The 27569-nt window shown below is 37.8% G+C and overlaps 1 protein-coding gene across 5 annotated transcripts in view; it reads left to right on the top strand.

Moving 5' to 3' along the window:
* The window catches only part of WAC (WW domain containing adaptor with coiled-coil), a 63547-nt gene extending 36638 nt beyond the window's left edge, over positions 1-26909 (top strand). For 3 of the 5 annotated variants that reach the window (XM_037385595.1, XM_037385592.1, XM_037385596.1), the window contains 7 exons: positions 2581-2826; positions 4790-4912; positions 5937-6085; positions 11407-11525; positions 19221-19407; positions 22975-23102; positions 25432-26909. In XM_037385595.1, the coding sequence (XP_037241492.1) occupies positions 2581-2826; positions 4790-4912; positions 5937-6085; positions 11407-11525; positions 19221-19407; positions 22975-23102; positions 25432-25501 (1022 nt within the window). In that variant the 3' untranslated portion in view covers positions 25502-26909. The remainder of the gene's footprint in view (positions 1-2580; positions 2827-4789; positions 4913-5936; positions 6086-11406; positions 11526-19220; positions 19408-22974; positions 23103-25431) is intronic. The other 2 variants (XM_037385593.1, XM_037385597.1) reach the window with 2 other exon arrangements.
* The last annotated feature ends 660 nt before the right edge of the window (positions 26910-27569 follow it).

Genomic DNA, 27569 nt, shown 5'->3' with positions numbered 1-27569 from the left:
ACTCACCCAAACTAAAGTACTTTTGCAGGCCTCTTGGAATTTGATGATTTTGTATGATACATTTTGAGTCCCTTTATTCAAGAAATGACTAAATACCCAGAACTGGTCCTAAGATTTGTCACTGCATTGTTAGCTTGAGTTTGCCTTTGATTCAGTTTATTTTGTGTTCAGAACTGCAGCATGGGTGACAAATACCTACAGCTTTTGGTATGGTGGTGTGGTTTGAAGCTCAGGTATTGCTTATGTGGATTAATAATACAGTAGTGAGTTGCTTCTTTACTTAAAGTAACGATCTAACTGTGAAGACAAGCCTAACTACATTAAATATTTTTTAAACTACTGATGGCAATTGCTTAGTATTTTTCCTTATGTTTTGTTTGGTTGTAAATAAGGGTGTGTTGTTGGGTTTGTTTATTTGGTTTATTTTGTCAGGTTCTCAAAACTGTAGGGTAGGAGATTTACACATGTAAGTACTAACATGTCCTGTTGTGCTTAATTCCCTCACTTATGTCTGTTAGTGTATCTTGGTGTCCTTGTTTGGAGTATGACACATCTGAGTACAGTTTAAACTTTACATGTTTTTGTTTAGTATGATAAGATTCTTCTTGGCTTGATGTGTCTTGACTTGCAGTTGTCTTAATAAGTTTACTTTGAAGACCATAACACAAGATTTTGTATGTAATACTTCTATAACGAAGACTTAATAATGACTTAGTATTTTGAGGGGGAGCTAATCAGTTGTCTTAGTCACATGTTACTGAAAACCATATAAAAATTTTGTAACTGCTTTTTATTTTTTATCTTCAGTCTTTATACCACTTACTATCCCTTCGTAAGTTCTTACGGAAGCTTATGAACTTATGAAAACTTAGGAAACAGATACCCCTTGCCCTGAGGAACATTTAACTAGATAAGGCTGCCTCTTTTTTAGAAGTTTACTTGAAACACCAAAATACATGTGCACCCTGGCTGTTGTATCCTTGCAAGCTGTCAAATTTGGATTCTTTGGTGTTTTTTTCTAGTTTAGATTGCTCAGCTACTGGAAAAAGGTGGAGGTTTTTTTGAGTATTTGTGACCTGCTATGAACTATTTCTACTGTAACTACATGTAATGAGTTCCTTCTTTTCACTGAAATTTCTAATCTAATTTGATTTGTGTATTGGTACTCACTTCAGTAATTGATTTATTTATTTATTTAGGATTCTTCCCCAAATTAGTCTCTGAGACTGTTAGAAAACAAAAGCTTTTAGAAATTTTGTTAACATTTTATTCTTACCTAGTAAAACAAAACAAGACCTTTTCATTTCTTTTCTTTACTAAAAGTCAGCCTCTTACTCTGACAATCTCTCCAATGAAAAAGCCCCACACCTTTAGAGCGAAAGAATTTCCGAGCCAGTTATTTTAGCTTTCATTTGGGTTTTTGCCTGAAAATGTGGAATATCCAGATTGACATCCTCTGCCCAGTTTGAAGTGGGTTTAAAATCTAGGTCTTCAATGTTGTGGGCAAGCATCCTGGGTAGATTTTGGGTCTATAGCCATCTTTCCATTCTTCATCCAACCTTTTTGGTGCTATAGAGGCGTTACTTTGACTGAATTTGGGGGCAGAGGTCTCTGATGGGTTTAATGGGGATGACAGAGGGAAAGCTAAAACTGAAATACAGTGGTCCAGGCTTCTTAAAGGAAGGATATTTGAAGTGGCTGATGGTATACCCATACTAAGTGGCAGTACTTTCAGTGCAGGAATTTCTCACAGCACTGGAGTGAAGGAGCAACTTCTGTGTTAACTGGAAGACAAATCTAAAATTCATTAAATAACTCACATAAATTCAGTTATACTGTATGGCCATTTGTTCTAATTAAAGTACTGAGCATTTCTGTAGATAATAAATGTTGATATTTGCTAAAATTAGATTAATAAAATAAAAGGTATAGTCTTGAAATTAATTATGGGCATGTTTTAATTATGGGCATCTAACATAATTAATTGTTAGATGTTTTTCCAGTCTGCTGTGGGGATGTTAACAGCTGATGTTTTACATTTCTAGTGCAGCTCATTATCCTGTCTGTGAATCCTGAGCAATGTAGCTGGATTGTGTTTGATAGACTTGATCTTTATTTTGTAGCTTCTTGTAGTGTAGTCTCTGAATAAATGAAGCATGGCTTATACCCTCCCCTCAAATTTGAGATATTAGCCTATCTGTAAGGCCGTGGACTAAAAGGTTTTTGTTCATAGTATATTTTTCCAAAGAAAGATTGGAATCATGAGTAGAAACATAGAATATGAATACATGCATAGTAAAAGGAAAAAATCGCTAAGGAATTTTTGGCCCACATCAGTCCTAAAAATTAGGGGGAAAAAACCTGTTTGTAACACTGGCAGCTTTTAGTCCTGTATCTTGGAAGTGGAACATTTTTTTGTGTGTTCAATTTTTGGTGTATTCATGTTTTGGTTTTTGGGTTTTTTTCTTATAATAATAGTTACGAATTTGATCTTCTGAATTTAGTATGAATATTGTACTAGTGAGAAGTTGTCAGGTTTATATTGGGGAAAATGAAAATTACTGCCTGTCTTCTGTTCAGAGTCTGCATCTGTGGACAAGTCTGTATCCCATTCTTGCACAACTCCTTCTACATCTTCCGCTTCTGGACTGAATCCAACTTCTGCACCTGCTTCATCTGCTCCTGCAGTTCCTGTCTCACCTGTCCCACAATCACCAATTCCTCCGTTACTTCAGGACCCAAATCTTCTTCGACAGCTGCTGCCTGCTCTGCAAGCCACCTTGCAGCTTAATAATTCTAGTGTAGATATATCCAAAATCAATGAAGGTAAGGATTCTTTAAAGTTTATGTAATCTCTTATTTACACACATTAGTATAATATTGCATACAAAGCTATAGTAAATGCAAGCCTTACTTGAAATGAAAAGTGAATAAATGAATCCCTAGATAAAGTGGGGGTTGGTTTTGTTTGTGTGTCTTTTTTCTGTTGAACCTTTTTAAATCAGCCAACTTAACGTTTAAGGTGGTTAAGCTAATAAATGCTGACGTACATGAGCAGTCTAATTGAGACTGGTGACTTAATTGCTGTATCAGCATTCATCTGTTGCAGAAAACTTAGAGCTTTTTGTTCTTTTGTTTCGTGCAGTGTTCTTTGTTTTCAATAGTTTGTGCTGCTATTCTAATAATACGTGTTTGCAAATACTGAAGCTTCTAGGGATTCTTAAATCTTGTTGCCCATCAACTTTTTTTCTTTAGCAGAAAATGTCTGAATGAAGACAGCGTATCAGTAACTTTGCTAGCAAGTTAAATTTTGTGCATTTAATTGGTGTATCCCTTAGATTTTTGTCACATTGGCCTAGTTTATTAGAAGAAAGTTTAGAACTAGTTGTAGAGCCTTTTGCTGCAAGAACAGGTAGGGGTTGATGCATTTTGAACATAATTTTATCTAACATGGTATCTGCATGAGACAGGTTACTGATGAAGAAGGTGGTGTGGGATTTTTTGTTTGCTGCTTTGAACTTCTTGTGCAGTGATCACTGATTTAAATAGGAAGCAGAACGTTTCTATGTAGTGCCTAGAGTAAATAATCTTTAAGAAGTGTAAACCATGAAAGTACAGAATTATGTATGTTACAATTATGTAGAAGGAAAAGCTGTCAATTGACTTCCTTCTAATCAGCAGATATTGCTTCATTCAGTACTAATCTGTGAGTAGGTTATTGAGTGTTCCTGTGCAGGAGAAGCTTTAAAAACTGTCATGCACTAGGCTGGACTAAAAAAGTAGGAGTATCATGGTTGGTTGTGGAAAAAAATGAAAGGTCATATCAAGACTCCAGTTGTATTTTATTAGAAAGCTGCCAATTTAAGTTTGTACTCGTTATCTCTTGCTGTATCTGAGCAGCAGCTGTGTCTGTCTTGGAACAAGAATGTTTAGTACTGTTCTGATGGCATGAGGGCCTGGCTGGCAGGTCCACGTGGGCAGAATGACTTCACCTTGCACAGCAGGATTGCCCTTACTGTGCACATGATGCAGTTATTCTGTGTTTATGCTGGTGAGTCAGTTTTTTCAGACTTATGCATGAGTAGGGTATGTTCAGGAAGTATCCCACAGAGCCTGTAGACCTTTTTGAAAAGATGAGTTCAGAAGCTGGGTCTTATCAGCTCATACTATAGGATGTTCTTCCTGTGTAGTGCAGTTTTAAAATGGTTGGTTGAAAAGGATTAATCTTTTTACTGGACAAGGGAAGATGGGACAGCTTAATCCAGAGTAAGTAAGTTTGTTGTGATTTTTTGTTTTGTTTTCGTTTAAGAAGAAACACAGAGTGTCTGGATTTTTAATTTGAAAGGTCGTTTCTTTTCCCTTGAACAGGAACTCTTCCCCCCAGCCGCCCCATTTCTTTTAGTGAGTTAAAGTGGTACTGCTTTTTTGCCTTTTTAAAAAAGTTACTGTAGTTCAAACCACATGCACACCTTCTGCTTACTTGAATAATAAATGGAACAAATGTTCTCTTTACGATTACAAGAATTATTATTGTTCCATAAGGTCAAGCTGAAGAGTTAATGTTGTTTTCTAAAATATTTTTTGTAGTGTGGGACTCAAAGATAAAACTACTAAATAAAGGACATGGTTAGACATGACAAGCATTCATTAATTGAATTCAAGTAACCGAAAAATAGTTCAGGTTGCTCTTTGGTCTGTTGTGGATATGGGATTTATATGTATTTAGCCAGTTTTAACAGTTTAAAGTGATTTTCTGGAATTGTCAGCAAACCAGAATGTTTGTTTTTAGTTCTAACAGCAGCTGTGACGCAAGCCTCTCTGCAGTCTATACTCCATAAAATTCTTACTGCTGGACCATCTGCTTTCAATATCACTTCCCTAATTTCTCAGGCTGCACAACTGTCTACGCAAGGTATTCAGAGTTGTCTTTTTATTTACATAAAATTGTTACGTTACATTTTATAAAGGCTGATACAATTGAAACTTGTAGAGGGTGTCTAGTCATACCTTTGGCCATCTGATGCGGATGATGTCAAATGACTTCTTTTTCCAAAGAGAGGATAAGAAATTTTTACTTGGGGAGCAGGAAGCTGACACACAACTAAGTAAATGTGCTTCTCTGTCTCGCCTTTTGGGATTTTCTTTGTATGTTAACTATATAGGAATAATGTGAAACATGTGTGAGACCCTCTCAATTTATTCTGAACCTTGATTATATATTATTTAATGTTCAATCTAAAACACAACTGCTCCTTCACTGAACACCCTTGTAATACTGTGCAACTGTGACTCTTGGGGGAGGCCTTAAATGTTTAAAAGAAGGTTTATTTTGTGTGATGTTGGGGATTTACAGTCTTCTCTAAATAGTATTTTTTTCAGCTTCCAGACAAGGTATTCCTTCAGGTATCTTCATTCTGGTTTGTAACTTCATAAAGCTAGAAACTTAAACCAAAACAATAAATGCAGTCATGTTATTGAGTAGGTAAGCAGTATTATGCTAATACTAATTTTTATTCAGTAATTAAAACATGGATGAGGGTCTGTTGGTAGGTGCCTAGAATGGGTGAATAGGTTTCTAGATAAACTGTTCATGCATTCTTTAATTTGAGTCGAGCACTCTAAAATAGGAATCACAAATGAAATTAGTCTCTTCCGTGTGTAAAAAGCATTGCATAATAGTATCTTCACTTTCCCCTTCCCCTCAAGTTTTAGAAGTGGAGGGTTTGGGAAGAATACAATTTTTTAATTAGGATTGTTGTTGAATGTTTGATTGTTCTGGGTGTTCACCTCCCCAGTTGTTTCAAGGTGAATATATTTGTATATTATGTAATACAGCATAATACACCAAAGTGCCAAAAGAAAATCTAATTCACATTTAAGATAGGATATGGTTTTATTTAAAACAAATCTTTCAACTTTTTTTTTTTTCTTTATAGCTCAACCATCTAATCAGTCTCCAATGTCTTTAACATCTGATGCCTCATCACCAAGGTCATACGTATCTCCACGGATAAGCACGCCTCAGACTAACACCGTTCCGCTTAAACCTTTGATGACTACACCACCAGTATCATCACAGCAGAAGGTAAGCTTCTCTTTGTTTATGCCATATTGTAGTGAGAAACCAATATAGGTAATATTAAGTACTGCTGCTGTATATCCATGTGCTAGCAGTGATATATAGGATGATAAAAATGTGTTATCTTTCCCAATAGAAACAGAAACAACTGGAAGCAACTGTTTGGCTGTATTTTTGCAGTACAATTCTAGCATGGAGTTCTAGCACACTTTTCTGTTCTTGAAGAAAATATTGTGCTTGCTTCAGATGCTGTCTGAAGATACTACCAAGAGATCAGTATTTTAACATGTTTGATGGAAAAAAATATTTACCCCAAACAGCTGATACAATTCTCTAGACTTTAGTTAGTGAAAGTTTTTTAGAATGAGAGAGAAATTCTTGGGGAAGTTGATGATGTAGTCACAATTTGGTTTAGGAATGTTCTAGGTGTTTACAAGGTCAGTAATCTTATGTCCCTTTCCCTTCCCACCCCCTCGCTCCCATTCATTCAGAATTCCTTAATTGGATCAGTGACTAGGAAACATTAATTGAAGCTAACAAGCTCCTAAGGATGAAGTAGACATGAAGTTGTCTTTTTTTGTGTGTGTGTGTGATCCCTGTAGTGTGTCACTTCAGAGGAAAAACATCTTTTGCAGAATCTAAGCTTAGTATTCCATATCCTACAAGTGGCAATATTGAGGAATAAAAGCAGCTGAAGCTGAGAGTGGGTTTATTATTTATTTATTTTCTCTGTCCAGCAGATCAGAGACTCTTCTGCTGCGTACAGGTGGGGAAAGTAGAGGTAATTAGAGCCACACCAGATGAACTTCCCCTTAAGGATTTTTCTTTTTAGTTGCTTAAAGTCCTTGTAGAGACAGAAGAGACACAGGGTTAAAGGACCTATTATGAAGGAGCATTTTGTTACTAAAGGGGACTTTAGGCAGCGCTACTAATGTGCACCCTCTAGTGGAAAGTAACATTTTATGTTCAAGATCGTTTTGGAGTGATAGGTAGAGCTGCAGGGCATAATACTCTTATGCCTTTTAGGGAAGTTTAAAAAAAAAAACAAAAGGAAACAAAAATTCAGCAGTTTATGGTAGTGTTCTGGATGTGAAAAACTGGAAGTCTATTGAGGAGGATTTTCACCTTTCCTAGAAATTTGCTGTTTTCGTGCAACGGAAACTTGTCCTGTCTCTTCATTGTACAGATCTTTCTTTCAAGATTGAGACCCTTGGATTTTAACCCAGTCTATCAGTATCTAGTGTGCTCAGTGTATATAGTATCTCATCAGTGTAAGAAGCATGATCTAGACTTAGGGGTGAGACCTCTCTTGTTTGAATTTCACCCTCCCCCCCCCAATTCCTTGTTCTCTATACCTCCTGCCGCCCCTTAGCTAAGGCATCTTTCTTGCAGTTTGCTGCTTAGAAGAGAACCCCTTCTGTCATGAAGGGTATATTGCATTCCTCAATTAATTCTAGTCTAAATGCCTGAATTTCTTACATTTGAATTTTTTCATGGGCACAAAGAAAACCAAGTGATTCTCCCAGTTTGTTGTAATTAACAATAGCACAATTAATTGTGAAAGCCTTATGTGCTTACTGATCCTGCTTGTTGTCTTTGTTTCTGCCCTTGGAGTGCATCCTGTATCTATGTCATCACATCCCATAGCTAGGTGACAATGAAATTATCAGATAGCAGACTTGAAACAAAGAAGGTGGGTATCTGGCACTTTCAATTCCTGGGATATAAAAAAGAATCTTAAGTTGCTTACTGTCAGTAACTGGAAATTGATCTGTTCTGGTCTCTACAACCTGGAGATCTGGATCTACATTATAAATGAAGTTCTGATTATTAGCTACGTTGCAAACATGACAAAAGCTTTATCCTTTAGTACCTTCTTTATCTACACTCTTTTCTGTAAGAAAAACTGAAGGAAGGACAGCTCAGCAGCATTCTGCCTGCCTCACCTCTACCCCCACCCCCCACATAATTTATCTTTGTTTTATAAACTTTGGTTCTTTAGTGTTTATTATCCTGCTACAGATGTTTTTGTAGAACAATACAGACAAACATGAACCCGCTACCTTTCACCCAGTGTAAAGGCCAGCGTTATACCTATGAAGTAGGTGGTGTGGTAGTAAACTGTGCCTTAAGAGAAAGTGAAGGCAAGCCAAGGAATGTGAGTAGGGCCAGTTTGATAGGTGAATTGTATAATTGAATATGCTTTTGGACACACAAGCCTTCCCTCTGGTTTTCAGTAGAAGCAGAAAACATCAAAACTAAATGCAGGTTTGGGAAGAGTTGATCTGAGTTTAGTGTAAGTCATAACTACAGCAAGGCTGTCACTCCTCAAAAAAGAACAAAAAAGTGTTGGTTATTTTATGCTTTGATTATGAGAATCTCCACGCATATTAGGAATATGAGAATCTCACACACATACAGGCTCTGTGATTGCCTATAGTTAGTGACTTGGCATGCAGGATTTCACCTGTGGTATTGTCAAAGTAGGATATTGTGTGTGTTATTTTTGTTTATATATATATATATATATATAAAAGTTCTGGAAGTGATGATGTCTATATTTTGATGAGCATACTGTGACACATCTTGAAATTACTTGAATTTTTGAAATCCACCTTGCCTTAAGATTACATCACAACAAGGTTGAGACTGAATGTCTGGTTTATTTTTGAAGCACATAATATTTGGGTTGCAACCACATTTTAAGTGTAGTAAATTTGATTTACTCATCCAAAGCTATAATATCTTTGCTTCAGAATGCTATTAATCCCGAGGGGCTGTCCTGCACAATTATATACATTGGCAAATTTTTACTGTCATCCCTCTGTGAGGAAGTGACAACTGTTATTACAGTGGGATATTATAACCATAAAACCTTTCTGTTGTCTGGGTACCTCAAGTAGCTTCACAGACCAGCTAAACAGAATTAGTAGTAATGCTTGACAGCAGGATCTCTTCTTGAGTTTTGTGTTCCTCAAATCTGATGCTAACAGTAGAGCTGTTGAAATACGAATTGTTTGTGTGTTAGTCCCAGAAGTAACAAATTCTGGTTCAGTAGCAGGTACTTTTGCAGTTCAGTAGGGAAAGAAACTTTCTTGATGGTTCTTGCATTCACATATTTCAATTCTGTAAAATGGGATTGACATGAGAACTTAGGTGGTGATGACTGTAGTGTGAGCATATCTGTTTCAGTACTTCTTTAGATATGTCAATCAGGTTAGCTTATCAGATTCTAAGATTTTGATGTAAATTCTACATATCAACATGTGGGTGCTGTGCCAGGACACACTGTTTCAGAGCACGAGTTCATTGGCTTAGGCTGCTTCTATGCTGCAAGTGTAGACAAAGCTGAACTGGCACCATGCAAACACAGCTTACTGCCACATGCACAGATACTTGGGCTGGCTCTGGGAACGCTGTAGTGCCATTTGCACAGTAGGGCCTGTTACTTAGGGCTGCGTGAACATGTCTGTACTGCTTTTAAACTGAAGCTGCTGTATCTACCTGGAGGTGTGCTATATCCATGTGGCAGCTCAGGTGTCGCAGACTCCAGGATCATAGGCATCACATTTTGCTATTTAGCTGTGTCTGTGTTGTATGGTTGGAAATTGTTCTGAATTTCTGCAAAGTAACTGTGTAAAGCATATTATGCAGAGCTGTCAAGCTCAGTGAGAATGCTGCTTATGGAATATTTTTTTTATTTATTTAGCCCTTACTATTTTTCTGTTCCTGGTAGACTTACAGTCTTTGAAACACTTGGAAAACAGGGAATAGTTAAAGAGTTTTTGTGGCTCATTTATCTCACAAATCCCTGTTTTTCTTTACAATCCAATTCTGGTTTTATTTTAGCAGCCAAGGAACTGGTTAGCTTTCCAGTTTGAACCTGCAGGGTGATTGTATTGTCTCTGCTGGACTTTACTTTTGAAGTTGTTCCTTCTGTGTGAACAGCCTTGATAGTTATGTCTGCTCACAGGGTACGCAAAATTCTGGCATTAATAGCAAAGTTCTTCATGTCATACTCAGGTGGTCTTTTTTTCCATAGATTTATGAACCGCTACTGTTCTGCCCCCTCCCCTCCAGCTGTATAATTCTGTTGATTTCAACACACCGAGTGATTTTACAATGATCTTGCTTTATCTTTCCAGAACCATGACCTTTTCATGTGCTATTCAGACTTTTTTTGGCTTTTGATGATAATTTTAAAAGGTGTTTTCCTCTTAAACATACAAGTAGGTTTGAGATATGTTAAGATTTCCTGTATATTTTAAAAAATGAAGTTACATCTTGAGTTTACTTTAGCAGATGCTGTGTGACTTGCCATCTGTGGTTTGTTTCACAGGAGTCTGTTCCTGAAACTGAGAGAATTTCTGGAGGTTCAGATGACCACTAGTTAGTAATCTGCACCAGCTTGATGTCAGCAAATGTCTAACAGTCTGCCTGACTTATGTTCTTTGTCTTTATGGATCCCTAGAACCCAGTTTTCTTCCCTCAGTCTTGCTTAAATTGTTAGCTTGATTTTTCCAGAATGGGAGATGAATTTTGGAGCTGTTTCCTCTTTTGTACGTACTTTAAAAAGAACAGGTATGCAGAGTATGGGGCAGAAAAAAAGTATCTTGAACTTCACTTACTGTAACTTAGCTGCTAGTGTCTTCCCAGACTTTTCATCCTGTTGTAGTTGAGGAATTTACAGAAAAAAGACCTTATGTTGCTGCTGGTGTCTTAATATTGTGAATATGAATGTGTACTACCAAGGAAAAGTAAGAAGCTACTGGTGACTTTTTTAGTCATTTGTTAGTTTAGAACTGACAGAATGGTTAAAAAGGGGGAGTAGCAGACTGATAAATATGCTTTAGATTTTTTTTCTGATAGAAGTGTTATGATATGATTATGGCCTAATTCTGCGTTCTTGACACTGTGTAACGTATGTTCAGGTAAGGAACTTTTTAAGTTAAAATTTTTATTTGTATAAAGAACAGTTCTGAGGTTGAAAATGAGTGATGCTCACATGGAAGACACGGTCAAAAATGAAATTGGGTTGAACTGTTTTACCTAATAAACTTGTGATATTTTGACAAGTCAAATGAATCTATATTTCTTTCTGTTAACGTCTATTAAGTACTCTTCAGTAAAAAAGCTATCACAGCTGTGAAGCTAGAGATGATTTTTTTAGAAAAGTACCTTGTGAAGAGTATAAAAATTCTGTTTACAAAAGACCTTGTATCAAAAAAACCCCACTGGTCTTGTAACTTGTGATTTCTGTGTTATCCCTGGTTCTTACACTTGATATTTACTGTGGAGGAAATCTAATGAAGTTTTGAATTTTGCAGGTTGCTACTCCAGGTGTTAAACAAGGACCAGCTTCACAGGCAGTACCTCAGCAGCCGGTAATAGCTGACAAGCAGGCAGGTCATGAACCTGCCTCTCCACGAAGTCTTCAACGCTCAAGGTATGGTAAAATACTGTTCTCTTGGTCTGGATCCAGTGCGTGTTGTACATGTTGCAATTTGTGGATTATTCTTTGGCCTGTTTATTGAACATAGAATTTAACTCTGCTGCTGCTGAGAGATGCAGCTAAATATCTTTGTTACAGAGCTAATGTGGTAGATTCTTCATTATAGGGCCACCACAGGAGTTCCATTCACAGAAGCAAAGTAGAGTTCATATTTCTGCCCTGTCACTCTGGAGTTAGTTTTACAAGTCATTCCTTATATTGCCCCTTATACTGACTTTGGAATTTTTGTTTGTTTCTTTGCAGTTACGGGACTAAATGCTTTCACTATGTGATTTGTTTAGTGTTAGATGTTTATGGTGTCTTGCCGTAGTAGAATTTGATTTTTTAAATTAGTAAGAACTTTTGTCTATCAGGTGATTTTTCTGCTTTAATGAAAAACATTCTAAAATGAAGTTTCACAAAAGCTTTTCCTTGGCTAGACTTATTTGTCAACATTGCAGCCTGTTCAAATAATGCATGGTATGAACATTCAGCCACTGATTTACAAGGTGGGTTTAGAATCTGTACCGTCTGAAATTTTTCTTGTGGGAAGATGAGCTTTTTTTCATGGTGTAGGATGCTGTGCACTTTGTCATAGTGGTTCCAGGGGCTGTAATTGGAGCTGTCATAAGATTCTTCGGTAATGGAGTCACAGTCTAGAGCTGTGGCAGGAGGAGACTGCAGGTTGACTCTTTAATAAGTGCCTCATCACAGTAGATTCCTGTAAATCTACAGTTCTTAAAATCTAGATTTTTAGAGTGGTTCATAAGGTATGTGATATGATTAACAAACAAAAAACCATCAAAAACCAACACTTTTCTTGTCAGTGTATCCAAAGCTACATGGTGGTGCTTTCCAGATCATAAAATAGTGAGGGCCTCTCATCTGCCCTTCTGGGACTAATAATAAAGGGAACCTCTGACGATCTGTCATCAGTACACTAACTTACTGTTAGATTTTCAAGTCTGTGTTGGCTTTTGCTGTTTTTACGGGGAGAATGGGGTGCTTTTGTGTCTTTGTTTGGCAGTCCTGTCCCAGTGACTGGTTTTACTAGAGACACTGTGATCAGTTTGAGGGTACAAACAGAAGCAAGTCAGAAGTTTCTGAACTTAATGTTGGCTGTCTGACAGGCACTTGATTCTAATCTTTGGCAGATGTCTAACCTACAACTCATTTTCCTCTATGGGTAGAATGAAGGCATACTGTGCCAACTTGTCTCTATGGATGGTGCTGTTTAACTCCTGAATTACAGCATCAATAATAAAATCATAATTGGCAACCAGCTAAACCTTTTTAATAAGGGTACTAGACCTTTTTATAAGGAGTTGTGAGGTTTTGGGGAACACCTCTCAGTTAGACCCTTTTGTCCTTTGTTGATCACCCTTCCTCCATAGGAAATCTTGCTAAGGAGTAGCGTCATTCTTGGAAACTTTCACCGTGGCCTGGAGTCCGTGTGAGGTGATACTGGTGGGCGTTTGGCTTGCTAATCCATACCTCACTCTCCCTTTGGGTTATAGGACTTCCTACTCTGGCATAACCTTTACCCACATCAAGTTCCCTTCATGGATCTACTGGCCCTGTGCAAACCATTGCTCTGCTTGGCACCAGCATTTTGCTGGAGAAGTGAAGCCGAGTTTGTCCCGGCTCACACAGGTCCTGTATTTGAGGAGGTGGCAGTGCACAAATAGAGTGTGCAGGCTAGTATCAAAGATAGTGTGACAATATTGCTATTGTTTACTATCCTGTATATCTCAAACTATTATGTGTTTGTGACTCTGGTATATTATACATCATGAGTTCATGCGTTTCTATTTCTTTTGGGAACGCCTCATTTGCAAAAAATGGAAGATTAAGGAACAGGTGATTTGGAAAAACCTGTGTGACTGGCATTCTCTTCTGTTCAGTGTAATCGAGTTGAATGAAAACAGGGCTGGCTCAGATGCAGATTCACTCATCTGCAAAAGATTTCCTGTGTCTGGGCAGTATTTCTGAATTGATAGGGAACAGATTATTCCTTTGTAGTGAAAGCAGTCAGTTAGATTGGGGACTGCTCTGGAGGTTAACTTGCTTTACTTTTTTTATATGAATGAACAACAGCTTAGCAAACTAAACTGTGGACAGGTCATCCAAAAAGACGCTCTAAGAGTTAAGGTTGCATTTTTCTACAGCTGAAATACAGAATCATTGTGAAGAAGTTAATCACAACTGTATTTCCTTTGCTTTTACTACTATTAAAAGGTTTATGTGATTTGAGCTAAAATAATTTTTAACTTGTTTGGGAGGAAGCACTGTCTACGAAATATGTGAATAGCTATTGGTAACTTATTGTTGTGAATATTTCAGTCCTGTAAGTTATGAAATTAATGCAATGTAGGCATGCAGTGAGTCTTTTCGTAAGAGACTATTACGAAGACATGCCATGAATTATGGCTTCTTTAAAAATGTAACTAAATGAGTGCTTCCACAATTAATAGTTTCATCAGGTTGCTAGTTCCTCTTTATTCTTAGTCCTTCCTGGAAGTATTTTTTGTTTATCTTAGAAGATGCAAAACTGCTGGAGGGGGCGGTGTTTCCTCCCATCTTTTTTGTAGGTTGTAAGATTTTGTAGTTTGTAGTAGTGTATTTCAGAACCATCCTGTTCTCATACTCTTGTACAGATGGTTTTGCCTTTCTGGAAGCCTTCTGTTACCTGTGGCATAGTCAGTCTTTTAACTCATCCAGCAGCTAAGGCAGGTATTTGGCTTTATTTAAAGCATTAAAAAATATAGCAGTAATTTGGAACTGCCTATCATTGCTGCATTCATAGCTCCCCCTGCTGCTAACATAGCAGTGCTAGGATATTTTGAGGCAGTATGTTTTATTCATAACTAAGATACAACTTTATTTTTTAGAAACCCACAGATTTTATTTATTTTCCTGGAATATTTCTGATGTGTTAGTGATATTTTCTTATTATTTTTTTTTTTTACCAATGAAGTAGGACTCAGGAGCCAGGTTGATAAATGGAGAGGAGGCAAGTCATAGGGGAACTTTGTCTTAGAATTAAGGACTAAATAAGCATTAAAGGTGATGCCTCAATTCGGCTTAGTTAATGAATGTAGCCTTTCTCTACACCATCACTATGCTGATGCTGAATGCATGGAAGCAGAGAATAATTTAGGTTGGAAGGGACTTCTAGTTGTGATCTAGTTGAAGTCCTAATTAAAAGTAGGACCGGCAGGTTTAATTGCTTAAGGGCATTGTTTAGGTGACTTCTTTTAATATCTGAGCATCATCTTCTGATGTTTGACTACCCTTATGGTGAAATGTTTTTTCCTTATGTCTGATTAGAATTTTCCTTGCTGCACCTTGTGTCTCTGCCTCTTGCCCTATCACTTGTGTCTCTGGGTAGTGCCTGGCTGTGTCCTCTCCCCATAGATAGTTAAAAACATTAAGAAGATCCTTCAACCCCTTCCCTTAGCCTTCACTTTTACAAACTGAATAAACTTTTAGTTTCTTCTGATACGGCATGTGCTTCAGCCCCCTAGTCATTTTTGTGGTCCTCTGCTGGATTGCTTTGGTGTGGCAGTTTAATTCTTACCTGGTTTTGGGCTCCCCACTACACAGTGCTCCAGGTACTATGGATCTCAAGATCTGAAGAGAGGGGAGGAACTGCTTTCTTCAACCACGCTCTTGCTAATACAGCCCAGCATGTGCTTGGCCTGCTTTTTGCCACAGGGATACATTGCTGACTCGCATGTAACTTGTCCACCAGGATCCTCTGGTCCTTTTTCACAGCTGCTTTCTACCCGCTCAGCAGGTGCTGTGCTGTGGGGTGGTCCCAGTGTTGTTGCACAAGGTTATTCCACCCTAGGTGCAGGACTTTGCATGTCTTTTTTGAACTCTGTTCCTGTCTGTTCATTCAGGTCCTTCTGAATAACACCCTACCTTACAGCATACTGACTGTTCCCCCCAAGTAGGTGTCATCTGCAAATTCACTGAAGATGCACTATGTGCCACCATATTGCTTTTTAATAAAAATGTTAAACCATATTGGCCCTGCTATTAATCAATGAAGCATAGCACTAGGCACCGGGTTTTGATTGTTCTTTGTACTGCTGACTGGAGGCTTTGAGCCCAGCAGTTCATTCAATTTTCCACCCACCTTACGCATGAATATGGACTGGATGTGTGAACCAGTGTGGCTGTAAGAATATTATGAGATGATGGCACAGGCCTTGTTGAAGTCAAAGTGAACAAAATCTCTGCTTTCCCCTTATCCTCTGAGCCAGACATCTCATCATAGAAGTCAGTGAGTTTGGTCAGGCATAATTTCCACTTGGTAAATCTATGCTGGCTCTTATTTTACCTTTCAGTCTTTCATGTAGCTGGAACACCTTCCAGAAAGACTTGCTCCTTAGCTTTCCCAAAGACTTAAGGTCAGCTGGCCTCTAGTTCCCCAGGTTGTCGTCCTTCTGCTTCTTGAAGATGGCTTTAACATCTTGCTTGTTCACCATGCTGCTTCAAGATGGTGCAGCATCAGAGTTAATACTGGCCAGTTCCCTGATTACCCTTGGGTATATAGTGTCTGGTTGCATGAACATACATCCAGTTGGCTTTACTGCTCCTTAACTTCTTCCTCTGCTCTCTAAGTAATAGTTTGCTTACACTGACTCTGCTGATGTACTTGGGCATGTGGGAGGCCTAAGGGTAGACCATACCTGTAAAAACCGAGGCAAAAAAAAAGTTGCTGACTATCTTGGCCTTTTTCGTGTGCTTTATCTCTAGGTCCCCTTGCCTTGTAGAGGGGCAGCCCATCTGTTCCTTAACATTTTGTTTGCTCCTGATATACAGCCCTTGTTGCCTTTCACATTCTTGGCTGGTTTCAGCTCGGCTTCAAAATCTAAGTGCCATTTTTTCCTAATTAACTGAACATTTCTACAGTTAAGCATTTGCATGTGTAAGTGGTTTTGAAGTAGTTGAGCCAATTACTGAAGAAAACACAGAGCACAAAACCCAAAGACTACTTTTTTCCCCCAGTTAGATCATATATTCCCTTTTGCAACTTCTGCTGCCTGAAATCAAGGGAAATTCATGTATACAATTCTAACAAAGCTCAAAGCTGCCTGCCAAAATCTTTCTGGTTTGTGTTTTTTGGTTTTGGGGGGTTTTTTTTGTTGTTGTTTTTTTTTATATATTCTAAGCTTTCAAGCAAGTTTGGGTGTACTGAAAGGAATGAGGTTAAAGTCTTCAATGCTGCAGACCACCAAAGTGTTATTCCTAATTTGTTGGCTGTTTGTTTGGAAACCTTCTGTAATTCCTTTGCAAGTGTGAGTGATTCGGATAAGTGGCTGGACATTGGGCTGTAAAGGTAGTTGCATTATGCTAAGATGTTTTCAGTGCTCGAGGGAGTAGGTTAGGTGATAAACTAAGAGTCCTATCACTTGCAGGCAAGCAGTAAGAAAGTTTTAAGAAACAGATTGAACTTAAGGCCTGTGTTGAAAAGCTGCTGCCAGTGAGAGAGTGATTGCAGACATAATCTTCCAAGTAATGGCTAGGTATGTACCAATTAGTACTGCTATTTCTTAGTATATGCAGTGCCAAAAAAACATCATAACTGTGAAGTACCATCACTGTTCTGGTGCTGTTGATGTTCTTTTGTCCTGGTCAATATTACTGCTTCCTTTGTCTTCCTTTACAAGGGCAGAGAGGACAGAGCAGACTGTTTTCATCCTGACCTACCCACGTTTGCATGGGTAACTAGCACTGCTCCTACCTCTTCTTAGCAAAATAGAGGAACAGAGCCCCTCTCTGTAAGCGTGGGTGGGACAGGAATGACTGAATGAATGCTGGAAAGGGAAGTAAGAATGTAGAGGCCTTGTTTTTGCAAGGCATGAATAAGTAGGAAAGAGCATGTGCTATGAAACATCAGCTTCTAAGCTTCCCTCAATAGATTATGTACCACTCCCAGTGCAAGTTCTGGTTTCCTAGAAGATCAGATCACCTGGACAACAGCAATGCTTGCAAGGAGGCCCACCCCCATATTCTGATCGTCTGGTTTGACAAGGGTGATGTAACAGATAGTAGTTTTGATGCTGGTGGAAGCTGTGGTGGAGTTGTCTATTGCTGGTAATATGGAAGTTGAAGAGCTCTTATGTGTAGCAAAACTGTGTACCTGCAGCACTGCCAGTTGTCAGGTGTGGCTGGATCCGTACAATGTGAGAGTGCGGTGTTCAAGCTAGCCCTGATACCTGGGCTTCTGGACATGTGAAAAGTAAATTAAGTATCAGTAACTTTTACATCTTTTGGGGGAAGTTCTCTAGCTTTGTTGGGCTTAACATTAGGTGTTCAGTTTGTATGTCACAGCTTTATTGAGAGAAGTGATACAAGTGAAACAATAAAAAACTACTTTATGTAGAGAGCTTACCATCCAAGTGTAAGATGGAGAATGAGTATTTCCAAATTGGGAGTACAAGAGTCCTTGTGGATTAGTCAGCTATATTAGTTTACCAAAGATTTACCTAAGTGGTACTCACCTTTTTTAGTCACTGCAGCAGGCATAGGCTTCTATAAAGAGATGGAATCCTTCAGAAGGAACTCTTAATAAAACCTCTCCCATACATGAGGACCATCACGAGGTAGAAAAGAAAAATGTCTTGTAAAGTGGAGTGAGAGGGTAACTATTAGAGGAATTCAGTTCAAAAGCAAAAACAAGAACCAGCATTGCATAAAGCAATGGCTAGAAAACTTTGTAGGTAACATATCTTGAGCACTGCGGATGGCCAAGATCAACGTAAGAATTTCTTAGTAAAAATTATAATAGTTTTTGACCCAGAATCATAGTTGCAAAGTAGAATTGGAGAAGTTGTGTATTGATGTATTTTTCAGATAATGTAATCGTTGCTTTTGCTTCCATGTGGAAATCTGAAAGAGGACAGTCAAAGGCTTTGTCCAAGGCACAGAATTTTTTATTTGTCTTATAGTACACATATCAGCTGAACATGTCTCCATGCATCTGTTCTCCAGCAACAGGTTAAGACACCAGCTAGAAAAACAGCAGCATGAATATGTTCCAGTAAAGCAGTCAAGTTGGCAGCTACAAACATAGTGCTCCTGTGGTACTTCTGTTCTCTTGGGTGCTTCAAGTGAGGATGCACAGTATCACTAAGTCACCTAGGTGTTTTTATTTTGCCATTAGTAAATAGTTATATTTGTCAGAGCCCCCATGGCTGTATTTTTACGTCAGGACATCAGGTTTTGTTCTTAATGGTTACTGTGATGCTTGATGATACCTGTTGAATAAGCCTGTTTGACTCTATCTGATACATCATTATTGAAAATCTTAGGCTTGCAGCTATTTGAAGGAAGAGCATACATGTGTATATTCTATGCCCAACACTAAAATGTAGACACAGCTTACATCTCTTGAACAGCTGTCAAAGTTTAAAACCCAACAAACAAAACCCGTTACATTCTAGTTCTCAAAAAGTTCCCATAGAAGTAGGAGGTTTGTGGAAAAGTGGTACAGGTTTGGTCTGCCATAAGTATTTACTTGTGGTTTAAATGATGTATGTATTTTTGTGGCTGAAGCAATGAATTTTAAGTGTTTATTTCTCTATAGGTTTATATGTTTTAAAATGGCTCACTTTTATTATTTTTTTTTTGTTCTAGTAGTCAAAGAAGCCCATCACCAGGTCCAAATCATACCTCTAGCACTAGTGCATCAAATTCAACTCCTGCACCGCAAAGTACATCTGTACGACCCACTTGTTCATTAACACCCACGCTAGCAGCACACTTCAATGAAAATCTTATAAAACATGTTCAAGGCTGGCCTGCAGACCATGCAGAAAAGCAGGTGAGTACACTTGTGCTTTGTTTCCTGTGAGAATGTAAAATGTGCAGCTTAAAATCTGGTTTTCTTGCACAAGTTGCTTTTTCTAGGAATTAAAAGTATTTAAAAAACACCCTGGTGCTCAGCCTTAGCCAGAACAGGGGAGAGGGGAGAGTGATTAGGCCAGACCTGCAAGTTTTACATGTGATTGCCATTTAGCAGTTGAGTATTTTCAGTCTCGCTTAAAGTACCAGTGGTTTTGAAATTCTCTCAGATGAATAGATATACTCATAGCTGTTTTCTTACTGCCAGACTTCTGTTGAAATTTACAAAGAACATAAATTTCAGCAAATTTTTATACTAATGATATTTTTGTTATGTGGAAAATGTTATGAATTAGGTGACAGAGTTAAGCTATTTGAGACTACTCTACAGTTTTAGTCACAGAGTTGTTAGTTCTACACAGTGAAAAAGGAACTCTACCTTGTTTGTTGTACCCAGTTTTTAAGATGATGTAGAGGGCTCAGGCTGAATTTGGGCTATTTTTACATAATGGAAAATCCAGTAGAATTGCTGTCCATATTTTATAACTAACTGCATGAAACCTATCCTGTTGTGGAGTACAGGGAAACTGGATGCATGTCAGCTGCTTGGAATGTATTACTCAAAGGAACCATATTGGTTATTGAGTCTAGTTCAAGTCCTTTCACAGGCAGCCCTGTTGACACAGTCTGTGTGGGATATTAATCTTACCCAGCCCAGTTTAGTTTGGTCTTTTGAAGAGTGGTTGCATGCTGGCTCAAGCCTGCACTGGAGGCTTTTGGGTTGTAACTGGCAAGATGACTCTTAGAAGTGCAGTCTAGACTTATACTCTATTTGGACTCTGTTTGGGGTTCTTGTTTCATTTCGTTGATTATTTTTTTATTTTTTTTTTTTTTTTTTTTTTTTTTTTGGAATTCAGTGTTAAGACATTACCAACCTCTACTGAGTCAAACGACTGAGCCATTGCTGTGGAATGTGTGCTTAAGGAAATGGTGTAGCACAGGCACTGTTCTCTCTGGCCTTGGCCCATAGTTTTGATAGCATTATTGTCGCTATGTACTGAACTATCATATATTTTAGTGCAGAAAATTTGTAAGTAATACACACACCCCACCCCGCTTTTAGTAATAAAGAGAACAAAAAAAACCAGCTAATGCTAGGCAGTCATGTACTTGGTTGGATACTTTTACCTTTGTGCCAAGTGTTACATGCTGTATTGTCCTGTCTGCTGTTTTAAGATGATTTCACATGACAGTGTTGTTTATAGACCAGTTTGAATAGTAACACTTGAGGGGCTGAAGTCAGATACTTTATATAAAAGCGAAAGTGAATGACAGTACTTTCATCTAGCTTAACTTCTTCACTTATTGTACCTATAAAGGGGCTAAAATACGTAGTGCCTCGGTTTCTTCAGATTTCTAACCACATGCATAGCCTGAATTGAAATTAGGGCATCAAAGCACATGCCAGAGTAAACTGAAAAATAAGTAAATAAATTAGGTGAGCCAGGCCAGGTTTGTGTGTTAAAGCATTAGCTAAAACAGTTCTTGAACCACTAGCAGTTACCTCACGAACTCATAAAAAGCAGTTAATATGGAAGACCAGAAAAAAAACAGTAATGTGGTTAATTAGAAAATAATCAACGTAACTATCTTTAAAGAATGTGAGAAAAGGAATTGTAGGTGGTCTCAAATTGTAGAGGTACTTTGAGTATTGAACAATATCTAAGAGAAAAAATGATGTATTTACTTTTTTACAAAGACTTGAAAAGAAAACCTTGATAATAGTTAGCATGGACCTTTTAGAAAGAAATTATGTCATTTTGGGGGGGGTTTCTTCTTTTGATAAGGTATCAGACTCTGATAATATGGGAGAGCAATAAATGTTATATCCTGATTTGCAGCAACACTTAACATCTTTCAACAAGAACATTGTATGCAAATTATTTTGAGGCCTTTTAAATGAGCTTAAGATGGGTGACTGGTCAGCTTAAAAAGAAGTGCTTTGAAAGTCATTACTGATGGTTTGCGATCGGTCTCGAGGCTTTGGAGTTGTGTAGGGAGAACATGTGAAATGATGCCCTGCTGGAGACTCCTGGATGCCAACGCACTCCAGAAAAGAAAACTTTTAATGTAGAGAACTAGAACACAAAATGCTGCTTTGAACTGGAGAAATGCCAGAAACTGATGAAGACTTGTGCTAAATACCGTTATTTTGGGGAAGGAAAAGTCAGGTACACAAGTACTTAAGCAGATGTTGTGGATTAACCCTGGTAGGCAGCTAAGTGCCACACATCTGCTCGCTCACTCTCTCCCAGTAGGATGGGGAAGAGAATGGAAAGGTAAAATTAAGAGAACTCATGGGCTGAGGTAAACACACCTTAATAAGTGAAGGGCTGCTGCAGAGAGGGAAGTGATGCAAAAGCAGGCGGATACCACCAGCCAAGCAATGTCCAGCTAGTCCCCAAGCAATGGCAACCCCTGGAAGATTGCCCGCTCGGTTGTATTCCTGAGCGTGATGATGTATGGTGTGGAATATCCCTGTGGTCAGTTTGGATCAGCTGTCCCAGCTGCATTCCCTCCCTGCCTTTTGTCTAGCCGCAACCTATTTGCTGGGGGTGTGGGTGTGTCTAAAGAGAGAAAGGGAGAAATCCTTGATGCTGTGTATGCGTTGGTCAGAAATAGCTAAAGCATTGGTGTGTTATCCTCATGGGTTTGGTCACAAATCTGAAACGTAGCACTATATGGACTGCTATGAAGAAAATTACCTCCATCCCAGCCAGACCCAGTACAGCAGAGAATAACGTTGCTAAACAATGTTAAGTCAGAGAAGGTCCTGTTTGAAACTGTTTTTCTTCAGTGTGCCACTTACAAGTCCTCTTTCCTTATTTAAGTGTGATACACAGGACCTCAGAGTAATTATGCTAGTCTCCTTGGTGCTCTTGAGGATTTCTCTGGTGTCATATATCCAGTTCAGTGACAAGACTTTAAGAAATGCACAGGTTTGGGATAGGTCATGCCTTATAGATTTATGCTTCTGCTTGTCCCCTACTTGAGTAAGTGGAGATATTAAAATAATGGGAGTTCATCTGGAAGAGAACACCTGAAGAGAGGGTTGCAGAGTTGTTCTTGTATAAGGTAGCTGGAAAGAAGATGGCTTTCAATTATTTTTGTCGCTAAGGCTTATTTTAGATCGGAAACTTAAGTCTGTCATTCTAGCTACTTGAATAAATTACTTTGGAAACTTGGAGCCCTGTCATGTACTATCTTTCAAGATGATTGAGTAAACATCTGTTAGGATCAAGGAAATCTAAACCATCCCTGCCTTAGCATGGACCTGGGTTAGACAATCTCTCAGCAGCCAGTGTTGCTCATTTCAGATTCTGAATGGGCTTTTGTAAAGAATTTGATGTACTTCTGATTTACTACTCCCTTTAGATGTTAGAGTGCTTTGCTATTTCAAGACAGACTTATCCAGCAATCTTCTGGCTACGGCAGTTCTTTCCAATGCATGATTCAAAATCCTAACCTTGACATGTCACCATTGCAGGCATCAAGATTACGTGAGGAAGCCCATAACATGGGAAGTGTCCATATGTCAGAAATTTGTACTGAATTAAAGAATTTAAGGTCTTTAGTTCGAGTATGTGAAATTCAAGCAACTTTGCGTGAGCAAAGGTAGGTGTGTGGTCTGTGTTTATTTTCAAAACGGTGGTTTTCAAGATGGTATTATAATTCCCATTCTGGCATTGTTTTGCATGAACTATATTTACTGATGACTAGTATGCTGATACTTCCCAGGTTTGCAAGCTGTGTTCCCTGTGGACATTCTACATGTTTCCCACACAGATACCTCTTAGTCTCCAGTGAATAGAACCAGATACACAACTTCTGTATGTATTTACACTTAGATAGCAAAGAAGTCTCTTTCCAGGTACATTAGTGCATTACGAAAAACTGGTTAACCCAACACTAGTTCAACGTTCTTCTGAAATATCTGTCCATAAAAGGTGCATAGATCACATAGGTACACATCTGCACAGTTTATACGGGTCTTAAATGCTGCAGTTTGAATGAGACATTGTCAGGTCTAAAGCCAGAGCAAGTTTGAACAGGTGTCGTTGATATCACAAGCTAAGGAAAAATTGATGTTTGTTACTTAGGTAGGAGGCATCTGACAAGATCTTGGGATTTTTTAGCGAGATGTTGATTATAGCAAAGTAGAGTTCTGCTTCTTAAGTCAGTAATAGCAGTCACTGAAGTAACACACAGTTATGTTGTTGAAGACTGTTGTGCAAGGTTGAAAAGTTTAGTCCTACTAACTTTTCACCGGTATTTGTGATCCTGAATCTATGTTCATATTGTTTCCTTTTTGAATGATGTTATCCCATCTATTAAGTCACACTACAGTTTGAATACAGTGATTCTGATTTACTGTTTTAATCTGCTTTAATAGTGTTAAATGCTGTTTAAATAGCTAGCTTTATCCTAGAAACTCTTGCTTTTTGGCAGTTAGTAAAACAATCCTTTATTCAGAAGTAGGCTATAATATATTTCTAAATCTTTCCTAATGAAGAATTGAAAATATCCATTCTTGCTGACATTTTGTTTCATAACTTCATTACAGAAATCGCAATTTCTGTAGTATGTGAAGTGAACTGTTTGGTTTCTTACATGTTTCATTTCTGTCTCTGGGTGACATTTGATCTGAAATAACATACCAGATGTCATTGTTCAGCTTGCTAAATAGCACCTTGTTTCTTGTACACTGTGTATCCTTAAGGTATCAATGGATAATGATTATTATGACTTTGAATCTGTGATAACATGTATCTTTTATTTTTGCTGCAACCCCAAAGATGTGGAATACATGGCATAAGTAACAAGTTGGGGGGGGGAGGCTTTTGCAAAGGATGGGATTATCAAAGCCAGTAGTACATTTGAATGATGGTGGTATTTCTATACTTCTGTATGGCAGAGAACTGTTTAAATGTGTTCTGAGAGGGAACTGTGTCTCTAGGCAAAGAGAGTATATTATTTTAACTATAGCTGACAGCATATGAAAAGGCACTTTTCATTGTCTGATATATTTTATATGCCCACGCCTTTTAAGTTTAATGGTTTTTTTCAGTGTGTCTATCTTAATCGTTTTTCACCTCCTTTTCATTTTTACTGAACTGGGCAGAGATTTGAAAAGTGTTCTGCAAAAGTCTGCTGAAGTGGATGCTTTTTCTGCATTGATTAAAGTAGCTTTGGACTTTATAGATTATTTATATGAAACTTCCATTTTCCCTGAGTTCTTAATTGATTCATATGCTTGCATTACTTCAGCATCATAAAAAGTTGTTTGAAAATATGAATTAAAAATTCTAGGAAACAATTACATAACCCAAATGTTCATTAATCACGTGTTTATGTCAGTTCAGTAGAACAAAGAAAAATTTATAAGAGAATTGCTAGCAATATAATTTATTTCTAAGCCAGGTGTAGTTATAACTTCTTTTCCTTGATCAAATATTTTGAGATTGGAGCTTACCAGCACTAGCCACAGAGCCAAATACTAGAAAAAAAGTGTTGTACCTAGAAGAAAACTTGCTTGTTTAAAAAAATTTGAGCACTTTGGGTTGTATCGTCAGGAAAATGGCATGACACAAGCCACAATACCATTCTTCAGAATATTATTCAATTACTCGATGTACTCATCCTGCGTCCTGCTTTTTCTGAGAGCTAATTCGAGTGAAGAGCAGGCTTAAGCATAACCATGTAACTGTGTATCAGTCATAATTTTCTGAACTAAGCTATCAAACGTGGCAGGTCTCTGTGCATCTGCATCCGGTGTTTGTAGGTGATTGAACAGATTGGGAATTAATATAAAAGCACCTGGATTTTATTACCAGAATTAAGGAGCTTGGTATCTTTCACTGAAATTGTAGAAGTACTTGTGGAGATACTTAATATCTCTGTATAATGGAAATGTTTATACTAATTTATTTCTTTTCTCTTGCAGGATACTATTTTTGAGGCAACAAATTAAAGAACTTGAAAAGCTAAAGAATCAGAATTCCTTCATGGTGTGAAAAGTTGTAAACAATTGCACATGGTTTTGAGTACAGGAACTATTAAACTCTGATGCCCAGTCTTAACACTTTTGAGCTGCATTTGAGTAGACTTTGGACCGTTGAGCTGGGCAGAAAAAAAGTTGACATGGGGAAGGGGACAGGAGGGAGTCAAATTCAGGGGAAAGATACAAGAATGATTTGTAAAACCCTTGAAATGTAGATTTCTTGTAGATGTATTCTTCACGTTGTAAATATGTTTTGTAGAGTGAAGCCATGGGAAGCCATGTGTATCAGAGCTTAGACATCCAAAACTAATCAATGCTGAGGTGGCTAAATACCTAGCCTTTTACATGTAAACCTGTCTGCAAAATTAGCTTTCTTTTTTTTTCTTTTTTTTCTTTTTTTTTTTTTTTTAGTTAATTTATCATTCAGAAATCTTGCATTTCCTAAAATCCAATGCAAGCGCCAGGCGATCTGTGTCTAAGGCTGCAACAATTTGGGTAATGTACAAAATACCATGAAACAACTGTTTCCACACTTGCACCGAATCGAGAGCAGTGCTTCTCCATTTCTGTTTTACAGAGAAATGTTTTTCATTTTCTGTGTTCCATTTCCCCGTGAAATCCTAATCTGATTTTATCAGTTTTTTAATGCTTCTAATTTTCTCTTTTCTTAAGGCACTGTTGCTATGGCACTTTTTCTATAATCTTTTCATTCCTGTGTACAGTAGCTTAAAATTGCAGTGATTGAGCATAACCCACTTGTTTGTATAAATTATTGAAACGTATTTCCATTTGCACCCTGTAAGAATGGACTTATAGTACTGCTGGGCATGTGTGCTGAAAGTACATTACTTGCTCAAATATAAGGAAATAGCCCAATGAACATGTTAACATGGTTGTGGGAGGGGAAAGAGGAAAAAAAAAAAGCTAGTCAGATGTGAATTGTATCTGTTGTAATAAACATGTTAAAACAAAGAAACACTGGTTTTCATTTCCTTTGGTCAACACATTAAAATTTGGTCTGTTTGGGGACTCTTTATTAGAACTGTTCTTGTTGAACATTTTTGTACTTAAATAATTCCTCAAGGGAGGTTTTGTTTAAAACTTGTAAACAGGAAAATGTGTATAAAATATTTAATGAAATATAAAATTCAACAAGAATGATTTAAGACACCTCCCCAACAGTTGTCATATGTTAACTCCTGGTTTACCTGTCTTGATATTATGACATTTCATTTCGAAGGATGTTTGTGTTGTAGCTAACTGTTTAAGTCTGGTGCTGACTGCTGTTCTTAACCATCACAAAACGCTGAATTTGTGTAATTGGAGCAACCCACCGTTTGAAAATGGTGGCAAAGCTCAGCTTTGTATATTGTTTCCTAAAGTATATTAAAAATAAAAAAGAAACTATTGCTACTACAAAATAAACTTGACTTTTTCTTTGCTTAAAATGACAACAAAAATAGTGATGATAGTACTAGTTTAGAGGGGTGTGTGTTACAGTAGTCTGTTCAGTAAGAAAGATTGTAGCTGGTGAATTAAAAAAAAAGAATTACGAAGGTGTTGACATGTAATGCTACATGTTTTGTTCCTACAAAATACTGTCTTTCAGCACCAGAAACATTACTTGATTTTTATTTTGTCTTGGCTCATGTTGAGTGGGATTTGGACTGATTTTTCAAATCAGTTTTTCATCAGTGGAAGCAGAGTGCTCTGTCCTAGCAAGGTAGTGCAAATGGAGCAAGGTAAAATACTTTAACAACAAGAAATAAAAATCCAGATAGATAAATCTGTAATTGTTCTTCACTTTTTAACCCAGTATGTGCTGTTGTGTTTCTTAACCATGCGAATGTTTGCTTTTGCTCGGAAAATGGGAATAGAATATTCTTGAGTGAATTAATTATAACATTGTTTCTGCATTTTTAGAGACCCAAGGCCAAGTGGCAGAAGGCTTCCCGAGATCCTCGTATTTGCCCAGTGTCATGGTTCTTGTAATGCTCATTGTCTTGAGGTTGCCCAAGCATAAGAAAATGGGATGTGAAGTGGATGGACGTAGAGGTGGTCTTTCACCAGTGGTTGTCCTT

The sequence above is a fragment of the Falco rusticolus genome, chromosome 4, assembly GCF_015220075.1.
Source record: "Falco rusticolus isolate bFalRus1 chromosome 4, bFalRus1.pri, whole genome shotgun sequence".
Lineage (NCBI taxonomy): Eukaryota > Metazoa > Chordata > Aves > Falconiformes > Falconidae > Falco > Falco rusticolus.
Note: the sequence above shows the minus strand (reverse complement) of the source record. Positions and strands in the feature narration are given on the sequence as shown.